This window comes from Melanerpes formicivorus, unplaced genomic scaffold (assembly GCF_026170545.1).
Source record: "Melanerpes formicivorus ecotype bairdi unplaced genomic scaffold, bMelFor1.0.p_v2 SCAF_290, whole genome shotgun sequence".
NCBI classification, from domain to species: Eukaryota; Metazoa; Chordata; class Aves; order Piciformes; family Picidae; genus Melanerpes; species Melanerpes formicivorus.
This window is the reverse complement of record NW_027142642.1, coordinates 226313-253356: the sequence shown is the minus strand read 5'-3', so window position 1 is coordinate 253356 and position 27044 is coordinate 226313. Positions and strand designations below refer to the sequence as shown.

The 27044-nt window shown below is 68.6% G+C and overlaps 2 protein-coding genes across 2 annotated transcripts; one reads left to right on the top strand and one right to left on the bottom strand.

Moving 5' to 3' along the window:
- Positions 1 to 83: 83 nt before the first annotated feature.
- LOC137458874 (chordin-like protein 2) lies at positions 84 to 18657 on the bottom strand. Its single transcript, XM_068170165.1, has 9 exons — positions 18574 to 18657; positions 15498 to 15984; positions 11048 to 11160; positions 10374 to 10467; positions 7292 to 7347; positions 4999 to 5167; positions 3174 to 3368; positions 1153 to 1329; positions 84 to 250 (listed from the first exon to the last, which is right to left on the bottom strand). The coding sequence occupies exons 1-9, from the start codon at positions 18655 to 18657 to the stop codon at positions 171 to 173; spliced, it is 1455 nt and encodes a 484-aa protein (XP_068026266.1). The 3' UTR covers positions 84 to 170.
- On the top strand, positions 18645 to 27043 carry SMPD1 (sphingomyelin phosphodiesterase 1). The gene is made up of 6 exons (XM_068170150.1): positions 18645 to 18898; positions 21353 to 22326; positions 22669 to 22840; positions 23828 to 23904; positions 24215 to 24360; positions 25559 to 27043. The coding sequence occupies exons 1-6, from the start codon at positions 18656 to 18658 to the stop codon at positions 25972 to 25974; spliced, it is 2028 nt and encodes a 675-aa protein (XP_068026251.1). The 5' UTR covers positions 18645 to 18655; the 3' UTR covers positions 25975 to 27043.
- Position 27044: the final 1 nt, after the last annotated feature.

Sequence of the window (27044 nt, the reverse complement as noted above, 5' to 3'; positions counted from 1 at the left end):
CCCGGCAGCCTCCGGTGGGTTCTGCCCTGCCTGGGACTGGCTCTGGAGGCTCCCCCGCAGCCGTGCCAGGCTCCAAAGCAGCTGGGGAGGGGTCCTGGGGCGTCCTAGGGGGGCAGGTGGCTGCGTGTGGTGTGGCAGAGGTGCCAGGGCTGAGGGCAAGGCTCTGCTGGCTACAGGTCCTGGGAGTCCTCCTCGGGGCCCTGTGTGCCCCCCGGCTCCTGGCGCTGGGCTCTGAGCGACCCCCAGAGACCTGCAGGAGGAGAGAGACCTCTGAGAGCCCCCCCGGGAGCCCCCCACGGCCCACCTGGCAAAGCCCCAGCCCCCCCAGCAGGGCATCCCCAGCAGGGCACCCCCAGCAGGGCACCCCAGCAGCTTGCCCAGGGGCACCATGGCCACGGGGGTGGGAAGCTCTCCCCACAAGGAGACTCCACAGGGGTCCCCAGAAGAACAGGGGGTCCCCAGGAGCACTCAGCAGGGCAGGGGGTCCCCAGGAGGGGTCCCCAGGAGGGGTCCCCAGCAGGGCAAAGGATCTCCAGCAAGGCAGAGGGTCCCCAGGAGAGGTCCCCAGGAGTCCCCAGCAGGGCAGAGGGTCCCTAGCAGGGCAGAGAATCCCCAGGGGTCCCCAGGAGGGGTCCCCAGGAGGGGTCCCCAGCAGGGCAGGGGGTCCCCAGGGGTCCCCAGCAGGGCAGGGGTGCCCGGGCAGGGCAGGGGGTCCCCAGCAGGGCAGAGGGTCCCCAGGGGTCCCCAGCAGGGCAGGGGTGCCCGGGCAGGGCAGGGGGTCCCCAGGGGTCCCCAGGGACCTCCAAGGTCCCTTCCAAGGCCTCCTGGGGGTCTCCAGGAGCTGCTTGCGGGGGGGGAGGGCTGAGGCTCCCTGAGGCCAGAGGCTGCTGGGCACCAGCCTGAGGCCTGGCAGGGGCAGAGGATGGCAGCAGAGCAGGAGGGCATCGAGCAGCAGCTCAGGGAGCTCCTCAGCCAGGGCACCTCTGGCACAGCTGAGGGATAGAGCAGGTCGTGCCCCCCCCCCCAAGCAGGGCACCAGCCAGGGGCTGGCAGAGCCCCTGAGGAAGCCCCCAGGTGGCACAGAGGTGGGCAAGGCCCCAGCCTGGCACACACACCACCCCCCCCAAGGCTGGCTGTGGGCCTGGGGCTCACCTTTGGTCAGATGCCAGCTGTGGATCTCCACCTCCCCTGCAGGCTCCCTCTGCTCTGCCATGGTCCTGAGCACCGAGCTGGGGGGCTCCGAGCTGGGGGGCACCAGCAGGGCACGGCGGGGGGGGGAGCTGGCACAGCGGGGGGGGGCTGCCACCTCCAGGGGCTTGGCACTGGCTGCTGGGCACAAAGAACAGGACCAGGGGTGGGGGGTGGGGGCAGGGAGGGGCTCGGAGGAGCCATCAGCAACCAGGTGAGGGAGAGGGCATCCCCTTGGCACCGATGCCCAGGGGCACAGGCGGGGTGCTGGGTGGGCAGCTGGCTGCCAAGGTCTGGGCTCAGCACCAAAGGGAGAGGTTGGGAAAGGAGCTGGGGGGTGCCAGGGGGCCAAGGAGGTGCCCAGCAACCAGGAAAGTGCCCTGGGGGGAGGCCAAAGGTGCCCTGGGGGGCAGGGAGCAGAGTGTGGGCAGCAGCAGGGGCAGGGAGGTTCTGCTGCCCTTCAGCTCTAGCTGCAGGGCTGGGGGACAAGAGCCTGGGGGCTGGCATCTGCTGAGGGGTGCCCAGGGGCATCAAGGGGCACCTAGGTGGTGGAGTCCCCAGACCTGGAGGGGTCTCCAAGCCCTGGGCTGTGGTGCTGAGGCCATGGGGGTGGTGCTGGGGGGGGTGCTGGGGTGGTGCTGGGTCCATGATGGGGGGTGCTGGGGGGGCGCTGGGTCCATGGGGGGTGATGCTGGGGAGGTGCTGGGTCCATTAGGGGGGTGCTGGGTCCATTGGGGTGGTGCTTGGGGGGTGCTGGGTCCATGGGAGGGGGGTACTGGGGGGTGCTGGGGTGGTGCTGGGTCCATGGGGGGGGGGGTGCTGGGGGGGCGCTGGGTCCATGGGGGGTGATGCTGGGTCCATGGGGGGGTGCTGGGTCCATGGGGGATGGTGCTGGGTCCATTGGGGGGGTGCTGGGGGGTGCTGGGTCCATGGGGGCTGATGCTGGGGGGGTGCTGGGTGCATTAGGAGGGTGCTGGGTCCATTGGGGTGGTGCTGGGTCCATTGGGGGGGTGCTGGGTCCATGGGGGATGGTGCTGGGGTGGTGCTGGGTCCATGGGGGGGTGCTGGGTCCATTGGGGGGGTGCTGGGTCCATTGGGGGGGTGCTGGGTCCATGGGGGATGGTGCTGGGGTGGTGCTGGGTCCATGGGGGGTGCTGGGTCCATTGGGGGGGTGCTGGGTCCATTGGGGGGGTGCTGGGTCCATGGGGGATGGTGCTGGGGTGGTGCTGGGTCCATGGGGGGGTGCTGGGTCCATTGGGGGGGTGCTGGGTCCATGGGGGATGGTGCTGGGGTGGTGCTGGGTCCATGGGGGGGTGCTGGGTCCATTGGGGTGGTGCTGGGTCCATTGGGGATGGTGCTGGGTCCATGGGGGATGGTGCTGGGGTGGTGCTGGGTCCATGGGGGGGTGCTGGGTCCATGGGGGGGGTGCTGGGTCCATTGGGGGGGTGCTGGGTCCATGGGGGATGGTGCTGGGGTGGTGCTGGGTCCATGGGGGGGTGCTGGGTCCATTGGGGGGGTGCTGGGTCCATTGGGGGGGTGCTGGGGGGTGCTGGGTGCATTAGGAGGGTGCTGGGTCCATTGGGGGGGTGCTGGGTCCATTGGGATGGTGCTGGGTCCATTGGGGGGGTGCTGGGTCCATGGGGGATGGTGCTGGGGTGGTGCTGGGTCCATGGGGGGGTGCTGGGTCCATTGGGGGGGTGCTGGGTCCATGGGGGGGTGCTGGGTCCATGGGGGATGGTGCTGGGGGGGGTGCTGGGTCCATGGGGGGGTGCTGGGTCCATGGGGGATGGTGCTGGGGGGGTGCTGGGTCCATGGGGGGTGGTGCTGGGGGGTGCTGGGTCCATGGGGGGGTGCTGGGTCCATGGGGGGTGCTGCTGGGGGGGGTGCTGGGTCCATGGCTGGCTCCAGCCTCGGCATGGGCAGAGAGTGCTTGGCCTGGCTGGGCTTCGAGGTCTCCCCCCCGGCCGCTCCGCGGTGCCACCTACCTGGGCACACCTTGCAGCACTTGCCAGGCAGTGCCTGGGGGTGGGCACAGGGGTACGCCCCGGGGCAGGAGAGCCTCTGGCAGTGCTGGAGGCCATCCCTGCAGGTGCAGAGGACGCAGGGCAGGAGGCCGTGGGGGCGCAGGGCGGGATGCCACACGGCCCCGTGCGAGTAGCTCTGGCCCTGGTAGACACAAGCTGCGGGAGAAGGGCACGGGCTGGCACCTCCAGAGACCACCCCGGGGCCAGCCCCTGCCTAGGCACAGCCGCCCAGGGCAGGGCACACGGGAACACACCCGGGGGGGCTGTGCCAGAACCTCTCTGGGCAGCCCGCCCTGGGGCTCTGCCACCCTCCCCTCACAGCTCTTCCTCATGCCCAGCTGGCACTGCTCCTCCTCCTCTGTGCTCACCCAAGGCTTGGTGGCTCTCAGCATTCTGTGTAGGGGTGGCCCTGCTGTGCCCCTCCTGTGCCCCTGCCGTGCCTCTGCTGTCCTGGGGAGCATGGTCCAGCAGCAGGGGGCACAGGGACCTGCACCCATCCCACCCAGGAGGTGCCAAGGGCAGAGGAAGCAGCTCCGAGAGGTGGAGGCTGCCGGGGTGAGCGGTGCCCAGGAATGGAGCTGCCTCTGAGCCTCGGAAGCTCGGAGACATGCGGGTCTGTGCCAGGCGCGGCGCTGTGCCAGGCACCCGGGTTCCCCGCGGGGCTGTGCCAGGCACCCAGGGTCCCTGCGGGGCTGTGCCAGACTCCTGGGGTCCTTGCAGGGCTGTGCCAGGCGCTCGGGTTCACCGCGGGGCTGTGCCAAGAGCGGGGCTATGCCAGGCGCCCGGGATCCCTGCAGGGCTGTGCCAGGCGCTCAGGGGTCCCTGCGGGGTTGTGCCAGGCGCGGGGCTGTGCCAGGCACCCGGAGTCCCCACGGGGCTGTGCCAGGAGCGGGGCTGTGCCAGGCACCCGGGGTCCCCGCCGGATTCCCCGCGGGGCTGTGCCAGGCACCCGGAGTCCCCACGGGGCTGTGCCAGGCGCGGGGCTGTGCCAGGCACCCGGAGTCCCCACGGGGCTGTGCCAGGCGCGGGGCTGTGCCAGGCGCCCGGGTTCCCCGCGGGGCTGTGCCAGGCGCGGGGCTGTGCCAGGCACCCGGGGTCCCTGCGGGGCTGTGCCAAGCGCAGGGCTGTGCCAGGCGCCAGGGGTCCCCGCGGGGCTGTGCCAGGCGCGGGGCTGTGCCAGGCGCGGGGCTGTGCCAGGCGCCAGGGGTCCCCGCGGGGCTGTGCCAGGCGCGGGGCTGTGCCGAGGCTGCCCCCTGCCGGCTGCTCCGCGCACAGCCCCCAGCGGTGCCCCCAGCGCCGCAGCTCCGAGAGCCCTTCCCGGGGGCAGCTCCGGCAGAGCCCCGCGGCAGGAGCTGGGCCCTGGCCTCTCCTGCCTGGCTCCCGGCGCCGCCTCCTGCCCTCCCTGCCCTGCTCTGTGCCACAGGAGCAGAAGCGCAGCACTGGCACCGCCCAGGGCGCGGGGGCACCTCCCTGACCCTCCGCGGCGCCGCCCTGGCAGGAGCAGGTGGAGGCTCCCAGCCGGGCACCTCCCTCCCCGGGTCCCGGACCCCCAGCAGCCCCAGGACCCGCTACGGAGGGGCCGGACTGGTGCCAGCCGCAGGGCGGGGGGCAGCAGGGTTCGTGGGGGGCTGCGGGAGGTTGGTTGTGTGGGGAAGGTGGAAGGACTCCGTGGTGGGAACCTGGAAGCTGCTGCTGGAGAAGGTTCTCTGGAGATGGCAAAGTCACCCTGGGCACCACCCAGGTTGCTGGGCACCCCCTGGGCACCCCGGGCATAGCCGCCCCCTACCTTTCTCTTGCCTCTCCGTCAGGACGATCTGCACCGTGGTGCCTCCTCCGCCCTTGGCTCTGAAGTTCCTGGGAATGAGCTCCAGGGCGGAGGGGAGGACTGCAGAGGGGGAGGCTCCGGCTGGCTTCCTGCCCGGGGCTTCCCCCGAGCACTGCTCCTGGGAGCGCCTCTGTCGGAGGAGAGGGAGAGGAGGAGGAGGAGGAGGAGGAGGAGGAGGAGGAGGAGGAGGAGGAGGAGGAGAAGGAGGAGGAGGAGGAGGAGGAGGAGGAGGAGGAGGAGGAGGAGGAGAAGGAGAAGGAGAAGGAGAAGGAGAAGGAGAAGGAGAAGGAGAAGGAGAAGGAGAAGGAGAAGGAGAAGGAGAAGGAGAAGGAGAAGGAGAAGGAGAAGGAGAAGGAGAAGGAGAAGGAGAAGGAGAAGGAGAAGGAGAAGGAGAAGGAGAAGGAGAAGGAGAAGGAGAAGGAGAAGGAGAAGGAGGGGAGAGGACTGAGCAGCAGCAGCTGCGCTGCTCTCACCTCTGGGCAAAGCCTCCCAGAGCCCTCCCACAGCTGGCACCGGGAAGGGGCAGAGACCCCCAGAGGGCAGCAGAGACCCCAGAGCCCTCCTGCTGCCCGCAGCCAGCCCAGAGGCACTGAGCAGTTTGTGCCACTGCCCCACGCTGCTGCCCACACCCTCCCCTGCTGCCCACCGCCCCTGCTGCCCACCCTCCCCTGCTGCCCATCCTCCCCTGCTACCCACCGCCCTCTGCTGCCCACCCTCCCCTCCTGCCCACCCTCCCCTGCTGCCCACTGCCCTTGCTGCCCACCTCTCCCTGCTGCCCACCTCTCCCTGCTGCCCACCGCCCCTCCTGCCCACCCTCCCCTGCTGCCCACCCTCCCCTGTTGCCCACCGCCCCCTGCTGCCCACCGCCCCCTGCTGCCCACTTCTCCCTGCTGCCCACTGCCCCTGCTGCCCACCTCTCCCTGCTGCCCACCGCCCCTCCTGCCCACCCTCCCCTGTTGCCCACCGCCCCTCCTGCCCACCCTCCCCTGCTGCCCACCCTCCCCTGTTGCCCACCGCCCCTCCTGCCCACCCTCCCCTGTTGCCCACCGCCCCCTGCTGCCCACCGCCCCCTGCTGCCCACCGGCCCCTGCTGCCCACCCTCCCCTGCTGCCCACCTCTCCCTGCTGCCCACCCCTCCCGGCTGCCCACCCTCCCCTGTTGCCCACTGCCCCTGATGCCCATCCTCCCCTGCTGCCCACTGCCCCTGCTGCCCACCACTCCCTGCTGCCCACCCTCCCCAGGGCAGATCCCTCTCAGCTCCTGCTCATCCCCAGGCTCTCAGTGGAGCTCCTTTGGGTGCTGGGCTGAGCACCAACCCCCAGCAGCCCAGCCAGGGCCCGAGGGGCTGCATCCTGCCCCTTCCCCTGGCTGGCACCCAGAGGGTTGCTGTGGGGCCTGCACCAGCCCAACCCCTGGGGCAGGGCAGGGCACCAAGGGTCCTCTTGTGCCAGCTCTGGAGGCTCCGTGATGGGGGGAGGGCTGGCACCCAGCAGGATGGCAAAGGGCAGGAGCTGGAGGTGGCCTAATCTCAGAGACCTGGCTCAGGGCACCAGGCTCTGGAGTGTGCCAGGGGCAGCCTGGGCAGCCAGGGAGGCAACTTTGGCATTGCTGGGGCTACAGATACAAAAACGGCAGAGCAGGATGGTGCCCAGCTCCATCCCTGGTGCCCAACTGCAGCCCTGGTGCCCAGCTCCATCCCTGGTGCCCAGCTCCAGCTCTGGTGCCCAGCTCCGTCCCTGGTGCCCAACTGCAGCCCTGGTGCCCAGCTCCAGTACTGGTGCCTAAACCCATCCCTGGCACCCAGCTCCATCCCTGGTGCCCAGCTCCAGCCTTGGCAGCCCTCAGGAGTGCTGAGCAGGGCAGCAGAGTGGAGAGGAGGCTCCAGACCCTGAGGCAGGACCCAGAGCCAGGTTTGGGGCACCTGAGCCCATGGGCAGGGTACCCCCAGGCTGCTGGGCACCTCTGGGCTTCCTCTCTCTGTGGTGCCAGCAGAGAGAAGTAGCACCAGGGGGTGCCAGCTCCCACAGGGTCTTTGCCCTGGCAGGGGCACTTCAGAGGACCCTGAGGTCTGAGCAGACCTCCCCTCGAGTCAGCTTCAAACCCAACTCTGCCAGCCAGGTGCCAGCCAGGTGCCAGCCAGGTGCCCACGGCTCTGCCCCTGGCAGCTGCACCTCTGGGGGCAGGCAGAGGCCAAGGGCTCCGGGGGGCAGCGCTGGGGGCATCGCCGGGGGGGGAGGAGGCAAAGGTCACTTACAGCTCCCCTGGGCACCTGCAGCCAGTCCTCTGCGGGGGGCACCTCGGAGGGCACAGCTGCAAGGGAAGAGAACCCAGAGGGGGGCTGAGGAGCTGGGGGCAGCCCTGGCCTGGGCTGGCAGCAGAGCAGAGAAGAGATTTGGGCACCCAATGGCCAGAGCCCAGTCTGGGGGTGGGTAGGAAAGGACCCCTGGTGCCCACCCAGGCTGTGCCAGCAGGGCACCCCCAGCACCTTGCCCCAGGGGCACCATGGCACCAGGGGGGGGTTGGAAACTCTCCACAGCCTCTCTGGGCAGCCTGCTCCAGGCCTCTCCAGCAGCCTCACCCCAAACAAGTTGCTCCTGCTGGCACCTCCTGCCTGCCCCTTGGGTGCCCCTTGAGCCCTGGGCAGCACTCAGCAGATGCCAGCCCCAGGCTCTTGCCCCCCACAGCTCCTTGAGCTCTTGCTGAGCATTGCTCAGCTCCCCTCTGGGGCTGCTCTGCTCCAGCCTCAGCAGCCCCCAGGGCCCTCAGCTGCTCCTCACAACTTCTCCAGACCCTTCCCCTCCTTCCCCAGACCCTTCCCCACCTTTGTTGTCCTCCCCTGGCCCTCAGCCTCTCCCCAGCCTCCCCTGGAGCCTCCCCAGCAGCTCCCAGGCTCTGCCCTGGGCAGCCCAGCCCTGGCCCCAGCCCTGCAGCTGTGCCCCCCCCGGGGCAGGGCAGGTTCTCATCACCCAAAGCCCACAGGAGCTGCACCCCCAGCCCCATTTTGTGCCTCCCTCTACCAACAGCTCAGCTCCAAGCCTTGGCCCTGCAGCTCCTGCAGCTGGGGGCCAGAGCTGGGTGCTGGGGGGTGAGGGGCTGGGGCTGGCACCTGGAGGAGGGCTCCATGCCCAGGGCCGCCCCCCCGCCCCGAGGGCCTTCCAGCCCCAGGAAGGTTTCTGCCCTGCAGGACTCATCCTGCACTTTGCCCTCTGCCCCCCAGGGTGGGCACCTGGGCACGTGGGGCTGGGGCCCCTCCCCCCCCCTTCCCAGGCTGGGCCAGGGCACACCGGCAGCGCGCCCGAGAGGTGCCAGCCCAGCCCTGCTGCCCTGGGGTGCAGGAGGAGCATCCTCTGGATGTCCTGGCGCCTCCCCTGGCTGCCCTGGCACCTCCCCTGGCAGCCGTGGCACCTCCCCTGGCAGCCCTGGCACCTCCCCTGGCTGCCCTGGCACCTCCCCTGGGGCAGCAGCAGGCACCACCTTGAGGCAGTCCAGCCTGGCACCCCCCAGCCCTGCTGGGTGAGGGAGCTGAGGGCTGTGCCCTCCCCGCAGGGCACCTCCTGGGCGAGGCAGCAGTGCCAGGGCACAGAGTTCAGCCCTGCCAGGGGTGTGTGGGACAGCTCCAGAGGGCACCTGAGCCCTGGCACGGGCAAAGAAGGCTTCTCCTGCTCCTGGGCACCCCAGGGGCATGGTTGGCAGCTCAGGTGCTGCCGAGGGCACCTGGAAGCACTGCCAGCAGGTGCCAGCAGCCGGCTGGGCTGTGCCAGCTGGTGGGATGGTGCCAACCCTGGTTACCTGTGCAGGGCTGGCAGCAGGAGCCTGGCACGGGGCGGGCGAGGCACAGGGCAGCTGGGGGCAGGGCACCGACCCGCAGGAGAGTTGCCCTCCCTGGGGGGCAGTGGAGACAGGGGCAGCATGGCACAGGGGCAGGCAGCGCTGGGTGGGCACCGCCCGGGGCTGGCACCGCCCGGGGCTGGCACCGCCTGGGCAGCAGCTCAGGACTCCTCTCCACCCTGCCGAGAGCTGCAGCCCTGCCCCTGCCACCCTCCTCATCCGGTGCCCCCCTCCTCTGCCCTCCTCCTGTGCCGCTGTGCCCCCCTGGCACGGCTGCTGTGCCCCCCTGGCACGGCTGCTCTGCCCTCCTGGCACAGCCACTGTGCCCTGCTGGCATGGCCACTGTGCCCCCCTGGCACAGCTGCTCTGCCCCTCCACATGCCCACGGCTGGGGTGGTCTTGTCCCAGGGGCAGGAAGAGGCTCTGCCCTCACGCCAGGCGCCCTTGGTGCTACCAGCTGCGAGGTGCCCACCAGGCTCTGCCCAGCCCCCAGCCGGGACTGGTACAAGAGCCTCTCCTGTGCCATCTGCCAACAGGGGGCAGAGAGGCACAGGGGGCAGTGCCAGGGACTCACGGAGCAGCGGCACAGGGCACACTGGGTGGGCAGCCAGCCTGGCACCAGCTCCCCGCTGCCCAAGGTCCCTCCGGGCTCATAGCTGCTGCCCTGGCAGCTGCAGGTCCTGGTGCCAGCACCAAGGCCAGAGGGAGTCTGCAGCTCTGCCAGTGCGGAGGAGGCCCAGGGCGGGGTTGGCACCGGCGCTGCCCGGGCAGTGCCCACGGAGCAGGGGTGCACTGCAGGCCCCCCCCCCCCCGGCACTGCCCAGGAGGTCAAATGAGACCTCTAGAGCCCACAGCTGGCAGGAAGGGGCTGGGGGCACTGCATGGAACCACAGCACAGCCTGGGGGGGGTGGGAAGGGATCCCCGGTGCCCACCCAGGCTGTGCCAGCAGGGCACCCCCAGCAGCGTGCCCAGGGGCACCATGGCCAGGGGGGGTGGGAAGCTCTCCAGGAGCTCTCTGGGCAGCCTGCTCCAGGCCTCTCCAGTAGCCTGGCACCCCCTGGATGCCCCTTGGGTGCTCCTTAGTGCCCCTGGGCACCCCTCAGCAGATGCCAGCACCAGCCTCTTGCCCCCCCAGCTCTGCTGCTGTGCCCCCCCACAGGGCAGAGCAGAGGGGCAGCAGAACCTCCCTGCCCCTGCTGCTGCCCACACTCTGCTCCATGCCCCCCAGAGCACCTTGCTGGCTGCTGGGCACCTCCTTGGCCCCTGGCACCCCCCAGCTGCTTTCCCAACCTCTCTCTTTGGTGATGAGCCCAGACCTTGGCAGCCAGCTGCCCACCCAGCACCAGGGGGATGCCCTCTACCTCACCTTTGGCGTCCCCCCAGAACACCTTGCTGGCTGCTGGGCACTTCCTTGTGCCCCCCACGGGGCACCTCGCTGGTGCCCACAGCTGAGCTGTGCTCTGCAGCAGCCACCTTGCCACCCCCTCCCCGCCAGATGCCAACCTACCGAGGCAGCGTGGGCAGCACTGCTGGGGGTCTGTGACGGGGCGGGGGCAGGGCAGAGCTGGGCACTGGATTCGGTAGCAGCTGACGTGGGCATTCTGGAGGGCACAGCACTGGGTCAGGCCCCTGCAGTCGTCCTCCCCCGGGTCGGGGGGGCTCTGCTCCCCCCTGCAGGGGCAGCAGGGAGGGCGGTGGGCACCCCCCCCGGGGCACATCCTGCTGCCGGAGCTCCCCTAGCCCAGCAGATGCCCACCCCCAGCACGCCCCCAGCCCACCCTCAGCTCATCCCCAGCCCCCCCCCCAGCCTCCTCATGGTCCCCTCCCAACTTCCCGCGGTCCTGCAGCTGCCCTGAGCCAGGACACCCCCCGCAGCCCCCCGAGAGAAGCCCCCCAGCAGCCCCCGAGCAGCTCCCCACTAGGCCCCCTGCAGAGCAGCCCACCAGTAGCCCCCCAAAGGCTCCTCAGCAGGCAGCCCCCCAGCAGCCCCCCCTAGGGAGATCCCCTGCAGTGCAGCCCCCCAGCAGCCCCCCAACAGGACTCACAGCACCCCTTCAGCAGGACCCTCTGCAGAGCAGCTCCCAGCAGTCCCCCACCAGGACTCCCGGCAGGACCCCCGGCAGGACCCCCGGCACCCCTCCAGCAGCCCCCCGGCGCCCCCCGCCCCCGTCCCGGCCGTGCCTGTGCGCAGCGGCAGCGCACGCAGGGGTCGGTGCCCTGCGGCCGCAGGCTCGGATGCCAGCTGTGCCCGGGGCTGAAGCGGCGACCCTGGAACTGGCACAGCGCCCCCGGCCCTGCAAGGCAACCGGGACACACCGGGGACAGGACGACCATGGTCAGACCCGGGACAGGGCAACCAGGGTCAGACCCGGGACAGGGCAGCCAGGGTGAGACCCGAGACAGGGCAACCAGGACAGACCCGGGACAGGGCAGTCAGGACAGACCCGGGACAGGGCAGCCAGGGTGAGACCCGAGACAGGGCAACCAGGACAGACCCGGGACAGGGCAGTCAGGACAGACCCGGGACAGGGCAACCAGGGTGAGAGCCGGGACAGGGCAGCCAGGGTGAGAGCCGGGACAGGGCAACGAGGACAGACCCGGGACAGGGCAACCAGGACAGACCCGGGACAGCCAGGGTGAGAGCCGGGACAGGGCAGCCAGGGTCAGACCCAGGACAGCCAGGGTGAGACCCGGGAGAGGGCAACCAGGGTGAGACCCGGGAGAGGGCAACCAGGGGGAGACCCGGGAGAGGGCAGCCAGGGTCAGACCCGGGACAGGGCAGCCAGGGTGAGAGCCGGGACAGGGCAACGAGGACAGACCCGGGACAGGGCAACCAGGACAGACCCGGGACAGCCAGGGTGAGAGCCGGGACAGGGCAGCCAGGGTCAGACCCAGGACAGCCAGGGTGAGACCCGGGAGAGGGCAACCAGGGTGAGACCCGGGAGAGGGCAACCAGGGGGAGACCCGGGAGAGGGCAGCCAGGGTCAGACCCGGGACAGGGCAACCAGGACAGACCCGGGACAGGGCAGCCAGGGTGAGAGCCGGGACAGGGCAGCCAGGGTCAGACTCGGGACAGGGCAACCAGGGTGAGACCCGGGAGAGGGCAACCAGGGTGAGACCCGGGAGAGGGCAACCAGGGGGAGAGCCGGGACAGGGCAGCCAGGGCCAGACCCGGGACAGGGCAGCCAGGGTCAGACCCGGGACAGGGCAACCAGGACAGACCCGGGACAGGGCAGCCCGGGTGTGAGCCAGGACAGGGCAGCCAGGGTGAGAGCCGGGACAGGGCAGCCAGGAGAGGCTGGGTCAAACCCGGGCTGGCGCTGGGCACGTCTCTGTGCCCCCTTGGTGCCCGCAGCAGCAGCTGGTGGCCAAGTCCCAGCCAGCAGCCCCCCGAGGGACCCCTCAGAGTCTGGGGGCTGGAGGCTGGGACCCCCCTGAGCCAAAGAGCAGCTGCTGGACCTGGGCAGGCTGCAGCCGTGGGGGAAGGCAAGGGGCAGAAGGGCACCAGCCATGCCCACCGGCATCACCCAGGCAGCACAACCCAGGCCCCACCCCCCGAACCTGGCACCGAAGAACAGCTCCAGGTCCTGCAGGGCTCTAGCCCCTGGAGCCCTGAAGTGCCAGCGGTGCCACCGGCTGCTGCTGCTCCCCCGGGGGCTGTCCCCAAGCCCTGAGCAGCTGCAGGGACCCCCCCAGGGTGAAGCTCTGCCCTGCTACAGCTGCCCCCCGGGGCTGGCAGAGGCTTTCCACAGCCTCCCCCTGGAAGCTGGGGGTGATGCCAGGGGTGAGCTCACGGAGGGCACTCGAGGTGGCCTGGGTGGTGACGTTGGCAGGAGGACAGCAGAGACATTGAAGGGCCCTGAAGTGTTTGTGAGCTTCTTAGAACCTTGCAGCAGCCTGGGGAAGGGGTGAGGGGAGCCAGGGGGCTGCTTGCCAGGGCACAGTGCCCAGCTGCAGCCAGGGCGAGTTGGGCACCACAGGTGCTGAGCCCAGCGGGCTGGGGGTCCCCTGGGGAGGAGGAGAGGGACCTCAAAAGGAGCTTGGTGCTGGCACCTGCCCTGCTCTGCCACCTGGAGAGCCTGGGGGGGGGGCTGCCCACACCTGGCAGAGCTGAGGTTTGACCACCAGCGTGGGGAGAGCCTGGCACAGGGTGCCCAGGGAGAGGGGAGATGCCCCCCAGCTGGCAGCAGCCCAGGGCAGGTCGTTTGGGACTCTGAGCTCTGCTTGGGGCTGTCCCTGCTGGCTGTAGAGCTGCCACTGGGTGATCCCAAGAGAGACAAACTGGCACCTTCTGGCTGCCACTTGGTGACCCTTGACCCCTTGGTCTGGCCCTGGGCACCCCTCAGCAGATGCCAGCCCCAGGCTCTTCCCCCCCCAGCCCTGCAGCTGTGGCCTCCCCAGGGCAGAGCAGAGGGGCAGCAGAACCTCCCTGCCCCTGCTGCTGCCCACACTCTGCTCCATGCCCCCCAGGGCACCTTTGGCCTCCCCCCAGGGCACCTTGCTGGCTGCTGGGCACCTCCTTGTGCCCACCCAGCTCCTTCTCCTGGCAGCTGCTCCCCAGCAGCTCCCCCCTGGGCTGTGCTGCCCCAGGAGGTTGTCCCTGCCCAGGGGCAGGACCCTGCCCTTGCCCTGCTTGGCCTTCAGCTGCTTCCTGCCCAGGGCTCCCTGGCACTGCCAGCACAGCCTGAGGGCTGTGCCCACTGCTGCCAGCTGGGTGCCAGCAGCAAACCGGCTCAGGGTGTCCTCTGAGCCTTCCTCCAGCTCCATGATGAAGATATTGCCCCAGTCTGGAGCCAGATCTCTGGGGTGGGCCCCTCCAGCTCCAGGCCAGGTCTGGGTCAGGAGCTGATCCCCAGCCCCTCTCCAGCCCTTTGCCAAGCCCCAGACTGGGCTGCAGCCCCCAGGGCAGACCCCCAGTGGTAAGGGGCTGAGGGAGCTCCCAGAGCTGCCTGTTGCTGCCCCACACCTCCCAACCCTGGGCCAGCAGCAGCCCCGAGGATGGACCCCAGGGCAACCTCCACAGCCACGACCTCCACAGCCACGACCTCCACAGCCACAACTGCCTGCTGCTGTCCTGCCTGCTCTGGCAGGAGGTCCCTGTCTGGGTGTGCACACAGCACAGCCAGGGAGGTGCATAGGGGATGGAGATGGAGAAGGAGAGGGGGATGGAGATGGAAAGGGGGATGGAGATGGAGAAGGGGAAGGGATGGAGATGGAGAAGGGGAAGGGATGGAGATGGAGAAGGGGAAGGGATGGAGATGGAGAAGGGGAAGGGATGGAGATGGAGATGGAGAAGGGGATGGAGAAGGAGAAGGGGATGGAGAAGGAGGGGGGATGGAGAAGGAGAGGGGATGGAGAAGGAGGGGGGATGGAGAGGGGGGATGGAGATGGAGAAGGAGGGGGGATGGAGAGGGGGATGGAGATGGAGAAGGTGAAGGGGATGGAGAAGGAGAAGGGGATGGAGAAGGAGAGGGGATGGAGAAGGAGAGGGGATGGAGAAGGAGGGGGGATGGAGAGGGGGATGGAGATGGAGAAGGTGAAGGGGATGGAGAAGGAGAAGGGGATGGAGAAGGAGAAGGGGATGGAGAAGGAGAGGGGATGGAGAAGGAGGGGGGATGGAGAAGGAGGGGGGATGGAGAGGGGGATGGAGATGGAGAAGGTGAAGGGGATGGAGAAGGAGAAGGGGATGGAGAAGGAGAGGGGATGGAGAAGGAGAGGGGATGGAGAAGGAGGGGGGATGGAGAGGGGGATGGAGATGGAGAAGGTGAAGGGGATGGAGAAGGAGAAGGGGATGGAGAAGGAGAAGGGGATGGAGAAGGAGAGGGGATGGAGAAGGAGGGGGGATGGAGAAGGAGGGGGGATGGAGAGGGGGATGGAGATGGAGAAGGTGAAGGGGATGGAGAAGGAGAAGGGGATGGAGAAGGAGAGGGGATGGAGAAGGAGGGGGGATGGAGAAGGAGGGGGGATGGAGAAGGAGGGGGGATGGAGAAGGAGGGGAGATGGAGAAGGAGAGGGGATGGAGAAGGAGAGGGGATGGAGAAGGAGAAGGGGATGGAGATGGAGAAGGAGAAGGGGATGGAGATGGAGAAGGTGAAGGGGATGGAGATGGAGAAGGAGAAGGAGATGGAGAAGGAGAAGGGGATGGAGAAGGAGAGGGGATGGAGAAGGAGAAGGGGATGGAGAAGGAGAAGGGGATGGAGAAGGAGAGGGGATGGAGAAGGAGAGGGGATGGAGATGGAGAAGGAGAAGGGGATGGAGAAGGAGAGGGGATGGAGAAGGAGAAGGGGATGGAGATGGAGAAGGAGAAGGGGATGGAGAAGAGATAGAGATGGGGTGGACAAGGGATGGAGAAGAGATAGAGATGGGGTGGACAAGGGATGGAGATGGACAAGGAGAAGGGATGGAGATGGAGATAGAGATGAATAAAGGATGGAGATAGAGAAGGGATGGGTGTGGAGGTGGACAGGGATTGACATGGAGGTGGACATGGGATGGACATGGAGGTGGGCAAGGGATGGACGTGGAGGTGGCCATGCCCCAAAGCCCCCCCAGAGCCCCTGGGTTCCCCAGCGCTGGGGGCCTGGGGCAGGGTGGGAGGAGCGCGGCCGGGGAGGGTCCGGGAGGCACTTACGAGCCCGGGCTCGGCTCTCGGCGGCGAAGAGGAGCAGAAGGCACCGGAGGAGGAAGGTGACAGGACCCATCCCGGGGAGCATCGCAGCTCGGAGGCGCCGGTCCCGGTGCCCGCTGATGTCTCGGTCCCGCTGCTGGTGCCCGGCGGTGCCGCGGTCTTGGTCCCAGTGTCGGCTGAGCCGGAGCCGGTGCCCGGGGGTGCCGCGGGGCCGAGGCGATGCCCGGGGCCGAGGCGATGCCCGGGGCCGGGGCTGCCGGTGCCGAGGGTGCCCGGACGCCGGTTCTCGGAGGTGCCGATTCCCGGGGCTGCCTGTCCCGGGAGTGCTGCGATGCCGGCGCCCGGGAGTACCGGTGGCGGGGCTGTCGATGCCCGTAGCCGGGGATGCCGACGCCCACAGGTGCCGGTGCCTCGGTACGGCTCTGAGGCTCCTCGTCCGGCGGGGCCGGGAGTTTGTTGGTCGCCGTTGGGGGCGGGGGCGGGGCGGGGGCTGGTGCCGGGCAGGGGCTGGAGGGGCTCCAATTTTTCCCAATTTCTCACTTTTTTGGGGGGTGTTTTAGGAAAGTCTTCGGCGGCAGGAGGGAGGGCAGCGAAGGGAGGAGGGGTGCGGGAGCCGCAGGGTTAACCCCTGAAGCCCTGGATCACCATATCCCTGCATCACTCCATCCTTGGATCCCTCCATCCCTGCATCCTTCCATCCCCATATCCCTGCATCTCTCCCTCTCTCTATCCCTACATCCCTGTATCTCCATATGCCTGCACCCTTCCATCCTTGCATCCCTACTTCCTTGCACCCCTGTATCTCTTCATCCCTGTATTCCTCCAACCCTGTATCCCTGTGTCCCTGTACTACTCCATCCCTGTATGCCTGTATTCCTCCATCCTTCCTTCCCTGTGTCACTCAATGCCTGCATCCCTCCATCCCTGGATCCCTCCATCCCTCCTTCCCTGTGTCACTCAATGCCTGCATCCCTCCATCCTTGTACTCCTCCATCCCTCCCTCTCTCCTTCCCTGTGTCACTCAATGCCTGCACCCCTCCATCCCTGTACTCCTCCATCCCTCCCTCTCTCCTTCCCTGTGTCACTCAATGCCTGCATCCCTCCATCCCTGTACTCCTCCATCCCTCCCTCTCCCCTTCCCTGTGTCACTCAATGCCTGCATCCCTCCATTTCTGGACCCCTCCACCCCTGGACCCCTCCACCCCTGCATCCCTGACTGGGCTGGGAAGGTCCTGCCGGGCTGGTGGGGTACAGCAGCCCCCCCCTTCCCTGCCCTCTCCCCTTGCCCCTCCTGAGACCACAGAGACCTCCAGGCCGGGGACCACAAGGTGCAGCCCCTGACCCTGCCTTGCAGGGGCCACAGCCCTGGGGGCTTGTCCCTGCCCCTGTCTCCTGTCCCCATTACAGCACTTCCCCACCGGCTCCCCGTGGGAAGCCTCTGCCCGGGGCTGGCACCAGTGCCGGGGGGGGGGGGGGGGGGGCACAAAGGGCAGCGGTGGCAGCAGAACGCTGCCAGGCCCTCGGCAAAGAATCCTCCCCCGGCAGGCTGCAGCGAGTCCGGGACGCGGGGCCGGAGCCGTGCGCGGGCCGAGGGTACCCTCTGCAGGGCACTGAGCTCCATACCAGCCCCCGGAGCTCCTGCAGCCAGCAGGCACGGCCCCGACCACGACAGACCCCCACGGTGCCAGCCAGGGGGCATCGCCCAGTCGTCTGGGCACCCTGGGCCGGGTTCTGCCCAGCCTCCGTTCAGCATTTCCTCCTCTTGGCTCCTTGCAGGGCTGGGGGGGCGAGCAGTTGGGCACAGAGGTGCCAGGCTGTGTGCAGGAGGGGCTGGTAGGGGGTGGGGGAGGGAGGGCAGGAGACCCCTGGCAAGCCTCTGCAGCCAGCTGGAACCGCAGGGGGCTTCAGTGGGCAGCTGCTTACTGCTCCCATCCTCCCTGCTGCACCCCCAAGGGGTGCCCAGCTCAGGGACCAGGCTGATCCTGGGCACTTGTGGGGACAGCTTGTGCCAGCTCTGTACCCAGCAGCATCTGAAGCAGGCACCAGAGCTGCTGGGCTGTGCCCAGCCTCAGCAAGAAGCTGCTGCCCCCTTGATGGCATCCCAGAGCCCAGCCTGGAGGGGTGAGAAGGGACCTCTGTAGCCCACCCATGCCAACCCAACCCCCCCTGCCTCCCAGCAGGACACCCCCAGCAGCTTGCCCAGGGGTACCATGGCCGGGGGGGGTTGGAAGCTCTCCACAGCCTCTCTGGGCAACCTGCTCCAGGCCTCTCCAGCAGCCTCACCCCAAACAAGTTGCTCCTGCTGGCACCTCCTGCCTGCCCCTTGCTGCCCCTTGAGCCCTGGGCACCCCTTAGCAGATGCCAGCCCCAGGCTCTTGCCCCCCACAGCTCCTTGAGCTCTTGCTGAGCATTGCTCAGATACCCTCTGGGGCTGCTCTGCTCCAGGCTCTCAGCTGCTCCTCACTTTTCCAGACTCTTCCCCTCCTTCTCCAGACCCTTCCCCACGTCCTCCTCTGCCCCTCAGCCTCTCCCCAGCAGTTCCCAGTCTCTGAACTGGGCAGCCCAGGCCTGGCACCAGCCCTGCAGCTGTGCCCCCCACGAAGGGCAGGGCAGAGGAGCAGAGGCAGGGGCGGCGGCAGGGGCGGCAGCAGGGGAAGGGGACGGCAGCAGTGGAAGGGGAAGGGGCAGAGGAAGGGGAAGGGGGCAGTGGCAGGGGCAGGAGAAGGGGCAGGAGAAGGGGTGGGCAGGAGAAGGGGGGGGGCAGGAGAAGGGGGGGGGCAGGAGAAGGAGAGGGACAGCAGGGGGAGGGGGGCAGTAGGGGAGGGGGGAGCAGCGGGAGCAGCGGGAGCAGCGGGAGCGACCCAACCCCATCCCATCCCATCCCATCCCATCCCATCCCATCCCATCCCGCCCCATCCCGCACCCTCCCCGGCGCAGACCCCTCCTACTTCCCCCCTTCCCCCCGCCCATGGTTATGTACCTTCCGCCTAGACCCCGCCCCCTGTCCTCAGGCCCCGCCCCACGCACGTCTCTCAGGCCTCGCCTCTTGCTCTCAAGCCCCGCCCCGGTCCCTACGCACTTCGCGCAGGCCCCGCCCCCTGCCATTCAGGCCCCGCCCCGTTCTCACGCGCTCCGCGCAGGCCCCGCCCCCAGTGCCGGCCATGGCTTCGCGCGGCCGGGGCTCGGCGCTGTCGCCGCCGCTGTCGCCGCTCCTGGCGCTGTCACTGCTGCTGTCGCTGGCCCTGCCGCTGGCCCTAGCGCTGCCCCTGTCGCCGCCCCTGTCGCCCTCACCCCCTGCCGCGGCCCGGGAGCGGCTGCTGGAGGCGGCCGGGGGCTGGGGCTGGCGGAACCTGTCCTGTCCTGTCTGCAAGGTCCTGTTCGCTGCGCTGGATGTGGCGCTGCAGGTGGGACGCGGGGGGACGGGGGAGGACATGGGGAGGACATGGGGAGGGCGTGGGGGGGACGTGGAGGGGACATCCGGAGAGCGAAGAGCAGGGACAGGGAGGGGAAGTGGCACAGGAGTGGGGGAGGGAGGGGACAGCGCGTGGGAGAGGAGCAGCGTGGGGCAGAGAGGGGAGGTGGGACAGGGATGGGGGACAGGGGACAGAGGGGACAGAGCCGGGACGGGGCAGGGCCCAGGCTGAAGGCAGGAACTAGAGCAAGGCCCAGGTCCCGTGACGGGACAGGCCAGGGCTTGTGACAGGCACGGGAGGGGACCGGGACTGGGATCGGGACGGGGGCAGGAACCAGCTGCGACAGGGACTGGGATAGGATCGACGAGGATGGGGACAGGCTGGGACAGGGATAGGGACAAGCAGGAGATGGGACAGAGTTGGGACAGGGGCAGAGCAGGGTCAGGGACAGGCTGGGGACAGGGACAGGAATGGTGTCAGGTCGGTCACAGGACAGGGACACATGGGACAGGGACAGGCTGGGGACAGGGACAGGGATGGGGGCAGGTCGGTCACAGGACAGGGACACATGGGACAGGGACAGGCTGGGGACAGGGACAGGGATGGGGGCAGGTCGGTCACAGGACAGGGACACATGGGACAGGGTGGGGACAGGGACGGGGGCAGAGCAGGGACTGGGACAGGCTGAGGCAGGGCTGAGACTGGAAACAGGACCTGATCTGGGATCTTGTGACTGGGCCAGGCTGGAACTCGTCTGGCTTGGGACAGGGACTGGGATAGGCAGAGTGGGGCCAGCGGGGACAGGGAGAGGAGAGGGACAGGAGAGGGACAGGGACAGGCTGGGACAGGGACTGAGATGGGGACAGGGACAGGAGAGGGACAGGAGAGGGACAAGCTGGAGCTGAGGACAGGGCAGGGAGAGGGACCTTGTGGTGGGACAGGCTGGGAACAGGCCAGGAGCTGGGACAGGCTGAGACATGGCTAGGGATGAGGATAGAACTGGGACAGGGACAGGGCTGGGACAGACTGGGACAGATTAGGACTAGGACAGGGCTGAGAGAGGGACAGGGATAGAACTGGAACAGGGACAGGGCTGGGACAGACTAGGACAGGGCTGGGACAGGGACAGGGCTGGGACAGACTGGGACAGATTGGGACTACGACAGGCCTGAGAGAGAGACAGGGATAGAACTGGAACAGGGACAGGGCTGGGACAGGGACAGGGCTGGGACAGACTGGGACAGATTAGGACTAGGACAGGGCTGAGAGAGGGACAGGGATAGAACTGGAACAGGGACAGGGCTGGGACAGACTAGGACAGGGCTGGGACAGGGACAGGGCTGGGACAGACTGGGACAGATTGGGACTACGACAGGCCTGAGAGAGAGACAGGGATAGAACTGGAACAGGGACAGGGCTGGGACAGACTAGGACTAGGACAGGGCTGGGACAGGGACAGACTGGGACAGGCTGTGGCTTGGAACAGCATGGGAAGAGGGAGACTGGGATGGGTATGGGACAGTCCCCAGGGGTGATGGTGGGCACTGTTGGGATGGTGGCAGAAGGGTGTTGGATGATGTCGGGATGAGGTTGGATCAGGTTGGGATGAGGTTGGATGAGGTTGAGACAATATTGGCTGAGGTTGGGATGAGGTTGGATGAGGTTGGAATAAGGTTAGAATGAGGTTGGATGAGGTTGGAATGATATTGGATGAGGTTGGGATGAAGTTAGTTGATGTTGGGATGAGGTTGGACCAGGTTGGGATGTGGTAGGATCAGGTTGGATGAGGTTGGGATGGGGTTGGATCAGGTTGGATGAGGCTGGGATGAGGCTGGATTAGTTGGATGAGGTTGGGTTGAGGTTGGATCAGGATGGGATGAAGTTAGTTGATGTTGGGATGAGGTAGGATCAGGTTTGATGAGGTCGGGATGAGATTGAATGAGGTTGGGATGAGGTTGGATGGGGTTTGGATCAGGTTGGGATCAGGTTGGATGAGGCTGGGATGAGGTTGGTTGATGGGATGAGGTTGGATCAGGTCGGATCAGGTTGGGATCAGGTTGGATGAGGCTGGGATGAGGTTGGTTGATGGGATGAGGTTGGATCAGGTCGGATCAGGTTGGGATCAGGTTGGATGAGGCTGGGATGAGGTTGGTTGATGGGATGAGGTTGGATCAGGTCGGATCAGGTTGGATCAGGTCAGATCAGGTTGGGATGAGGTTGGATCAGTCTGGGATGGGGTTAGATGAGGCTGGGATGAGGTTGGGATGAGGTTGGATCAGGTTGGGATGAGGTTGGGTGAGGTTGGATCAGGTTGGATGAGGATGGATGAGGTTGGATCAGGCTGGGATGAGGTTGGATCAGGCTGGGATGAGGCGGAATCAGCTCGGCCGCCCTCGCCCTGCCCTGGCGGGCACCCCCAGCTCCCCTTCCCTCTGCCCCCCGCAGATGGAGCCCAACGTGGCACGGGTGGGGCACGTGGCCTCGCGGCTGTGCCAGGACCTGCGGCTGGCACGGCCCCCGGTGTGCCAGCAGGCGGTGGAGCTGTTCCAGCACGACATGGTGACGGCCTGGGCGCGCTCGGTGCTGCGGCCGGGCGAGGCCTGCGGGCTGCTGCTGGGGCAGCGCTGCGGGCACTGGGACATCCTGGCGGACTGGAACCTCACCATGCCCGACACCCCCAAGCCCCCCGTGAGACCCCCGGCGCCGCCCCCGCCCGGCGCCCCCGTGGACCACATCCTCTTCCTCACCGACCTGCACTGGGACCGCTGGTACCGGCCGGGCAGCGCCGTGGCCTGCCCGGATCCCCTGTGCTGCCGCGGGGCGCCGCTGGGCACCCCCGGTGGGGCTGGCTTCTGGGGGTCCTACGGCAAGTGCGACCTCCCCCTGCACACCATCGATGCCCTGCTGGAGCACGCCGTGGGCACCGTGGCCAACGGCAGCCTGGGCAGCCTCCAGCCCATCGTGGGCAGCTGGGACGGCACCCAGGGGGGTGCCGGGGTGATGGTGGAGGGCGCCGTGGGCAGCGTGGGGGCTGCCAACGCCAGCGGGGCCGGCGCCAAGCGCTCCGTGGGCAGCGGGAAGGGCAGTAAGGACTCCGCGGCCGAGGGGCAGGGTGCCGGCGGTGCCCGCGGGGCGGGGCGGTTCTCGGCCGTGTACTGGACCGGGGACATCCCTGCCCACGACGTGTGGCGCCAGAGCCGCTCCGACCAGCTGGGGGCGCTGCGGACGGTGACGCAGCTGCTGCGCAGGCACCTGGGCACCGTGCCGGTGTACCCGGCCGTGGGCAACCACGAAGCCACCCCCGTGAACGCCTTCCCCCCGCCCTCCGTCACCGGCAACCAATCTGCGCAGTGGCTCTACCAGGCCATGGCCGAGCAGTGGCAGCAGTGGCTGCCCCCCGACGCCCTCCGCACCCTGCGGTGGGCAGCCCGGGCACGGCGAGGAGGGGGAATGGGGGAGTGGGGGGCGCTGTGGGTACTGGGGGGAGTGAGGGCATTGGGGGCACTGGGGGGAGTGGGGGAATGGGGGCACTGAGGGACTGGGGGCCCTGGCGGGCACAGAGGGTACTGTGGCCACTGCAGGCACTGTGGGGAGTGGGGGCATTGGAGGCACTGGGGGGAATGGGGGTACAGGGGGCACTGCGGGCACTATGGGCAGTGTGGGCTCTGGGAGCACTGAAGGCACTACTGGGGGGTCCGGGGGCGGGCAGCAGTGGTGTTCAGGGGAGTTCCCCAGCACTGACCTCCCCCTGTGCCCCCCAGGACCGCCGGGTTCTACACGCTGCAGGTCAGCCCCGGGCTGCGGCTGGTCTCCCTCAATATGAACTACTGCTCCCAGGCCAACTTCTGGCTGCTGCTCAACGCCACCGACCCCGCGGGGCAGCTCCAGTGGCTGCTGGGGGTGCTGCAGGCGGCCGAGGACCAGGGAGAGAAGGTCCGGGGGGGAGGCAGGGCGCTGGGGGGCCGCTAGGGGGTGTCAGAGGGGCTCTAGGGAGCGTGGAGGGCCGCTAAGGGGAGCTGGTGGGGTGGTGAGGACCGCTAGAGGGCGCTAGAGGGGCTCAAGGGAATACTGGGGGCCGCTAAGGGGAGCTAGTGGGGTGCTGAGGGCCGCTAGAGGGCGCTAGACGAGCGCTGGGGAGCGGCTAGGGGAGCATTGGGAGCACTTTGGTCTGTGGGGGGTACTGAGGGCATTTGGGGGGGTCTGAGAGGTGCTAGGGGGCGCTAGAGGGGGTTTGGGGGACCGCTAGAGGGCGCTGAGGGGCACTAGAGGGGATCTGGGGGTACTGTGAGTGGTCTATGGGGGGTACTGAGGGGATTTGGGGAGGGTCTGAGGGCGCTAGGGGGGCGCTGGGAGCACTGTGAGTGGTCTCCGGGGGATACTCAGGGCATTTTGGGGGTCTGAGAGGGGCTAGGGGCTGCTAGAGGGGGTCTGGGGGCGCTGTGAGTGGTCTGGGGGGGACACTGGGGGGATTTGGGGAGGGAATGAGAGGGGCTGGGGGGCGCTGGAGGGGCGCTGGGGGAATGCTAGGGTGTGCTAGACGGGTGCTGGGGGGGTGGGGGGCCGCTAGGGGGCGCTGTGAGTGGTCTACGGAGGATACTGGGGGGATTTGGGGAGGGTCTGAGAGGTGCTGGGGGGTCTGGGGGCATTTGGGGGACATTGGGGTCTGGTGGCACTTGGGGGTCCAGGACATTAGGGGGGTCTGGGGGCACTGGGGGGTCTCAGGGCATTTGGGGGACACTTGGGGGTCTGGGGGCACCTGGGGGTCTAGAGGGCATTTGGGGGGTCTGGAGGCACTTGGGGGGGCTGAGGGGATGCAGGGAGGCTCTAAGGGGACTCTGTGGGGAGTGAGTCTCGGGGGGTCCCTGGGGGTCTTTGGGTGCCCCTGGGACCTTCCTCCCCCCAGATTTGTGCCCCCCCTAGGTGCACATCATTGGGCACATCCCCCCCGGGCACTGTCTGCGGGCATGGAGCTGGAACTACTACAGCATAGTGAACAGGTGGGCATGGGGCCAGGGGGTGCCAGGGGTGCCAGGGCATGGAGCTGGAACTGCTACAGCATAGTGAACAGGTGGGCATGGGGCCAGGGGGTGACAGTACAGTGCCAGGATGGTGTGCCAGCATGATGCCAGGAAGATGCTGTGGTGGTACCAGGACAGTGCCAGGTCAGTGCCAGGATGGTCTCAGGACAGTGCCAGGGCCATGTCAGGACAGTTACAGGATGGTGGCAGGGCAGTGCCTGGGCAGTGCCAGGGTGGTGGCAGGGCAGTACCTGGCAGGGGCTGCCTGGCTGAGCGGTGCCCATGGCAGGTATGAGGGCACCATCGCCGGGCAGTTCTTTGGGCACACTCACCTGGACGAGTTTGAGCTCTTCTACGACGAGGAGACCCTGAGTCGCCCTCTGGGGGTGGCATTCCTGGCACCCAGTGCCACCACCTACATCAGCCTCAACCCCGGTATGGCCCCTGCCAGCCTGCCCCAGTGCCAACCCTGACACCCTGCCCTCCCCCTGACCCTGCCAGCCTGCCCCAGTGCCAACCCTGACACCCTGCCCTCCCCTGACCCTGCCAGCCTGCCCCAGTGCCAGCCCTGACACCCTGCCCTCCCCCTGACCCTGCCAGCCTGCCCCAGTGCCAACCCTGACACCCTGCCCTCCCCCTGACCCTGCCAGCCTGCCCCAGTGCCAGCCCTGACACCCTGCCCTCCCCCTGACCCTGCCAGCCTGCCCCAGTGCCAACCCTGACACCCTGCCCTCCCCTGACCCTGCCAGCCTGCCCCAGTGCCAGCCCTGACACCCTGCCCTCCCCCTGACCCTGCCAGCCTGCCCCAGTGCCAACCCTGACACCCTGCCCTCCCCCTGACCCTGCCAGCCTGCCCCAGTGCCAGCCCTGACACCCTGCCCTCCCCCGACCCTGCCAGCCTGCCCCAGTGCCAACCCTGACACCCTGCCCTCCCCCTCACCCTGCCAGCCTGCCCCAGTGCCAGCCCTGACACCCTGCCCTCCCCCGACCCTGCCAGCCTGCCCCAGTGCCAACCCTGACACCCTGCCCTCCCCCTGACCCTGCCAGCCTGCCCTCACCCTGCCACCAGTCTGTCCTCTCCCTGACCCTGCTGCCAGCCTGCCCACAATGCCAGCCTTGCCACTCTGCCCTCCCCCTGACCCTGCCAGCCTGTCCCAGCGCCAGCCCTGCCACCGTGCCCTCACCCTGCCCCTGCTGCCAGCCTGAGCCCTCCACCACATGTTGCCCATGGCACAACCCTTCACGGTGCCACCCTTGACCACTGCCCACCAAAGCCTTTGCCCCTTCCCACGGTGCCCCTCTTGCCCTCATGCTGCCCATGGTGTACCCAGTGCCTGTGCCCCTCGCTTTCCAGAGCCGCTGCCCGGTGTCATTGCCCCCTGCTGTCCGGTGCCAGTCCCCCCGCCCTCGCCGCCCGGTGCCATTGTCCCCCTCTGCCCGGTGCCACTGCCCCACTACCGGGTGCCTGTCCCCCCCCCGCCGCCCGGTGGCAGTGCCCTCGCCACCCCCCCTTCCCGGTACCGCTGCTCCGCCCTCACCTCGCCGCCCGGTGCCGCTCCCCGGCGCTGCCCACCCCCTCCCCCCGGTTCCCGGTGCGCCTCCTGGCGGCTGAGAGAGTGCCCGGTGCCCGCAGGGTACCGAATCTACTCGGTGGCAGGGCAGTACCCGGACAGCTCCCGGGCGGTCCTGGACCACTTCACCTTCATCCTCAACCTGACCGAGAGCGGCGGCGGCGGCGGCGGCGGCAGCGGCGTCCCGGTCTCGCCCCCGCCCTGGCGGCTGCTGTACCGAGCCCGGGAGGCTCTGGGGCTGCCCGCGGCCGGTGCCGCCGACTGGGACCTGCTGCTGCGGCGGCTGCAGAGCGAGCGGCGACTCTTCGACCGCTTCTGGTTCCTGCGCCACAAGGGGCACCCCCCGCGGGCACCCTGCGGGGCGCCCTGCCAGGCTGCCACCCTCTGCGCCCTGCGCACCGCCCGCTCCGGCGACCCTCAGCTGTGCCAGCACCTGCCCGTGCCCCCGCGGGCCTGGCACGGCCAAAGCCTCTGCTGAGCCCGGCGGGGGCGGGGGGGGGCACGGGGAAGGGGACAGAGGGAGAGGGACAAAGAAGGGAGGAGGGAAAAGGGAGGAGGGCACCGCCGGGAGGAGGGCAAAAGGAGGAGGGCACCATTGGCAGAGGGGAAGGGGAGGGAGCAAAGAAGGGAGGGGGCAAGGGAGAGGAGGGCACCGCCGGGAGGGGCATAAGGAGGAGGGCAGAGGGAGGAGGGCACCGCCGGGAGCGGGGTGGCAGGAGTGGGGGCATCAGGAGTGGGCACACTTCGGGGGGCACAAAGGGAATGGGGGTGGCAGGAGTGGGGGTCCCAAGGGTGGTGGCACCAGCAGAGGGAAACCAGGGGTGGGGGCATCAGGAGTGGGGGCACCGGGGATGGCACACCAGGAAGAGGGGCGGCGGCAGGAGTGGGAGCACCGCGAGTGGGGGCACCAGGGGTGCGGGCACCATGGGTGGGGGCCAGCATCAGAGCAGGGCATCAGGATTGCAGAACATGGGGCACCAGGATGCCACCATGTCCAAGAGCAGGAGGGTGGCAGAGCATTGGGCACCAGGATGCCACCATACCAAGACTGCAGCACAGCAGAGCATTGTGGCACCGCCTGGCACAGCACGGCCCCAGCCAGACAGCAGGGCATGGGCACAGCAGGGCACCACGATGCCACCACACCAAGCCAGAGTCATGCCAGGCCACTAGGACACCACCACTGGGATACCACCACACCAGCCTGGCACACCAGGGCACAGGGATACTGGCACACCTACTGGGAGATGGGGCACCCTGGGAAATGGGCACATTGGCATGCTGGGGCACCAGGACGCTGGCACACCAGGATAGTGGGATGTCACTGGCGCGTTGGGGCATGGGGACACTGGGATGCCAGGGCACTGGCGCATTGGGGCATGGGGACGCTGGGATGCCAGGACACTGGCACATTTGGATATGGGGATGCTGGGATGCCAGGATGCTGGCAAGCTAGGGCAGCAGGACGCTGGCACACTGAGCCCCCCGTGCCCCCCTGCCCCCCCGTTCTGCCCCCTGGCTGGCATAATAAAGGCACTGGCACAGAGG

Excerpts from the sequence above, each read along its gene's own strand:
- SMPD1 (XM_068170150.1), top strand. The coding sequence starts at position 18,656 with ATGGCTTCGCGCGGCCGGGGCTCGGCGCTGTCGCCGCCGCTGTCGCCG. Across the intron at positions 23,905-24,214 it reads TACTACAGCATAGTGAACAG|GTATGAGGGCACCATCGCCG; the intron begins GTGGGCATGGGG and ends TGCCCATGGCAG. Across the intron at positions 24,361-25,558 it reads CTACATCAGCCTCAACCCCG|GGTACCGAATCTACTCGGTG; the intron begins GTATGGCCCCTG and ends CGGTGCCCGCAG.
- LOC137458874 (XM_068170165.1), bottom strand. The coding sequence starts at position 18,657 with ATGGCCGGCACTGGGGGCGGGGCCTGCGCGGAGCGCGTGAGAACGGGG. Across the intron at positions 1,330-3,173 it reads GTGCTGCAAGGTGTGCCCAG|CAGCCAGTGCCAAGCCCCTG; the intron begins GTAGGTGGCACC and ends CTTTGTGCCCAG. Across the intron at positions 251-1,152 it reads CAGCTGGCATCTGACCAAAG|GTCTCTGGGGGTCGCTCAGA; the intron begins GTGAGCCCCAGG and ends CTCCTCCTGCAG.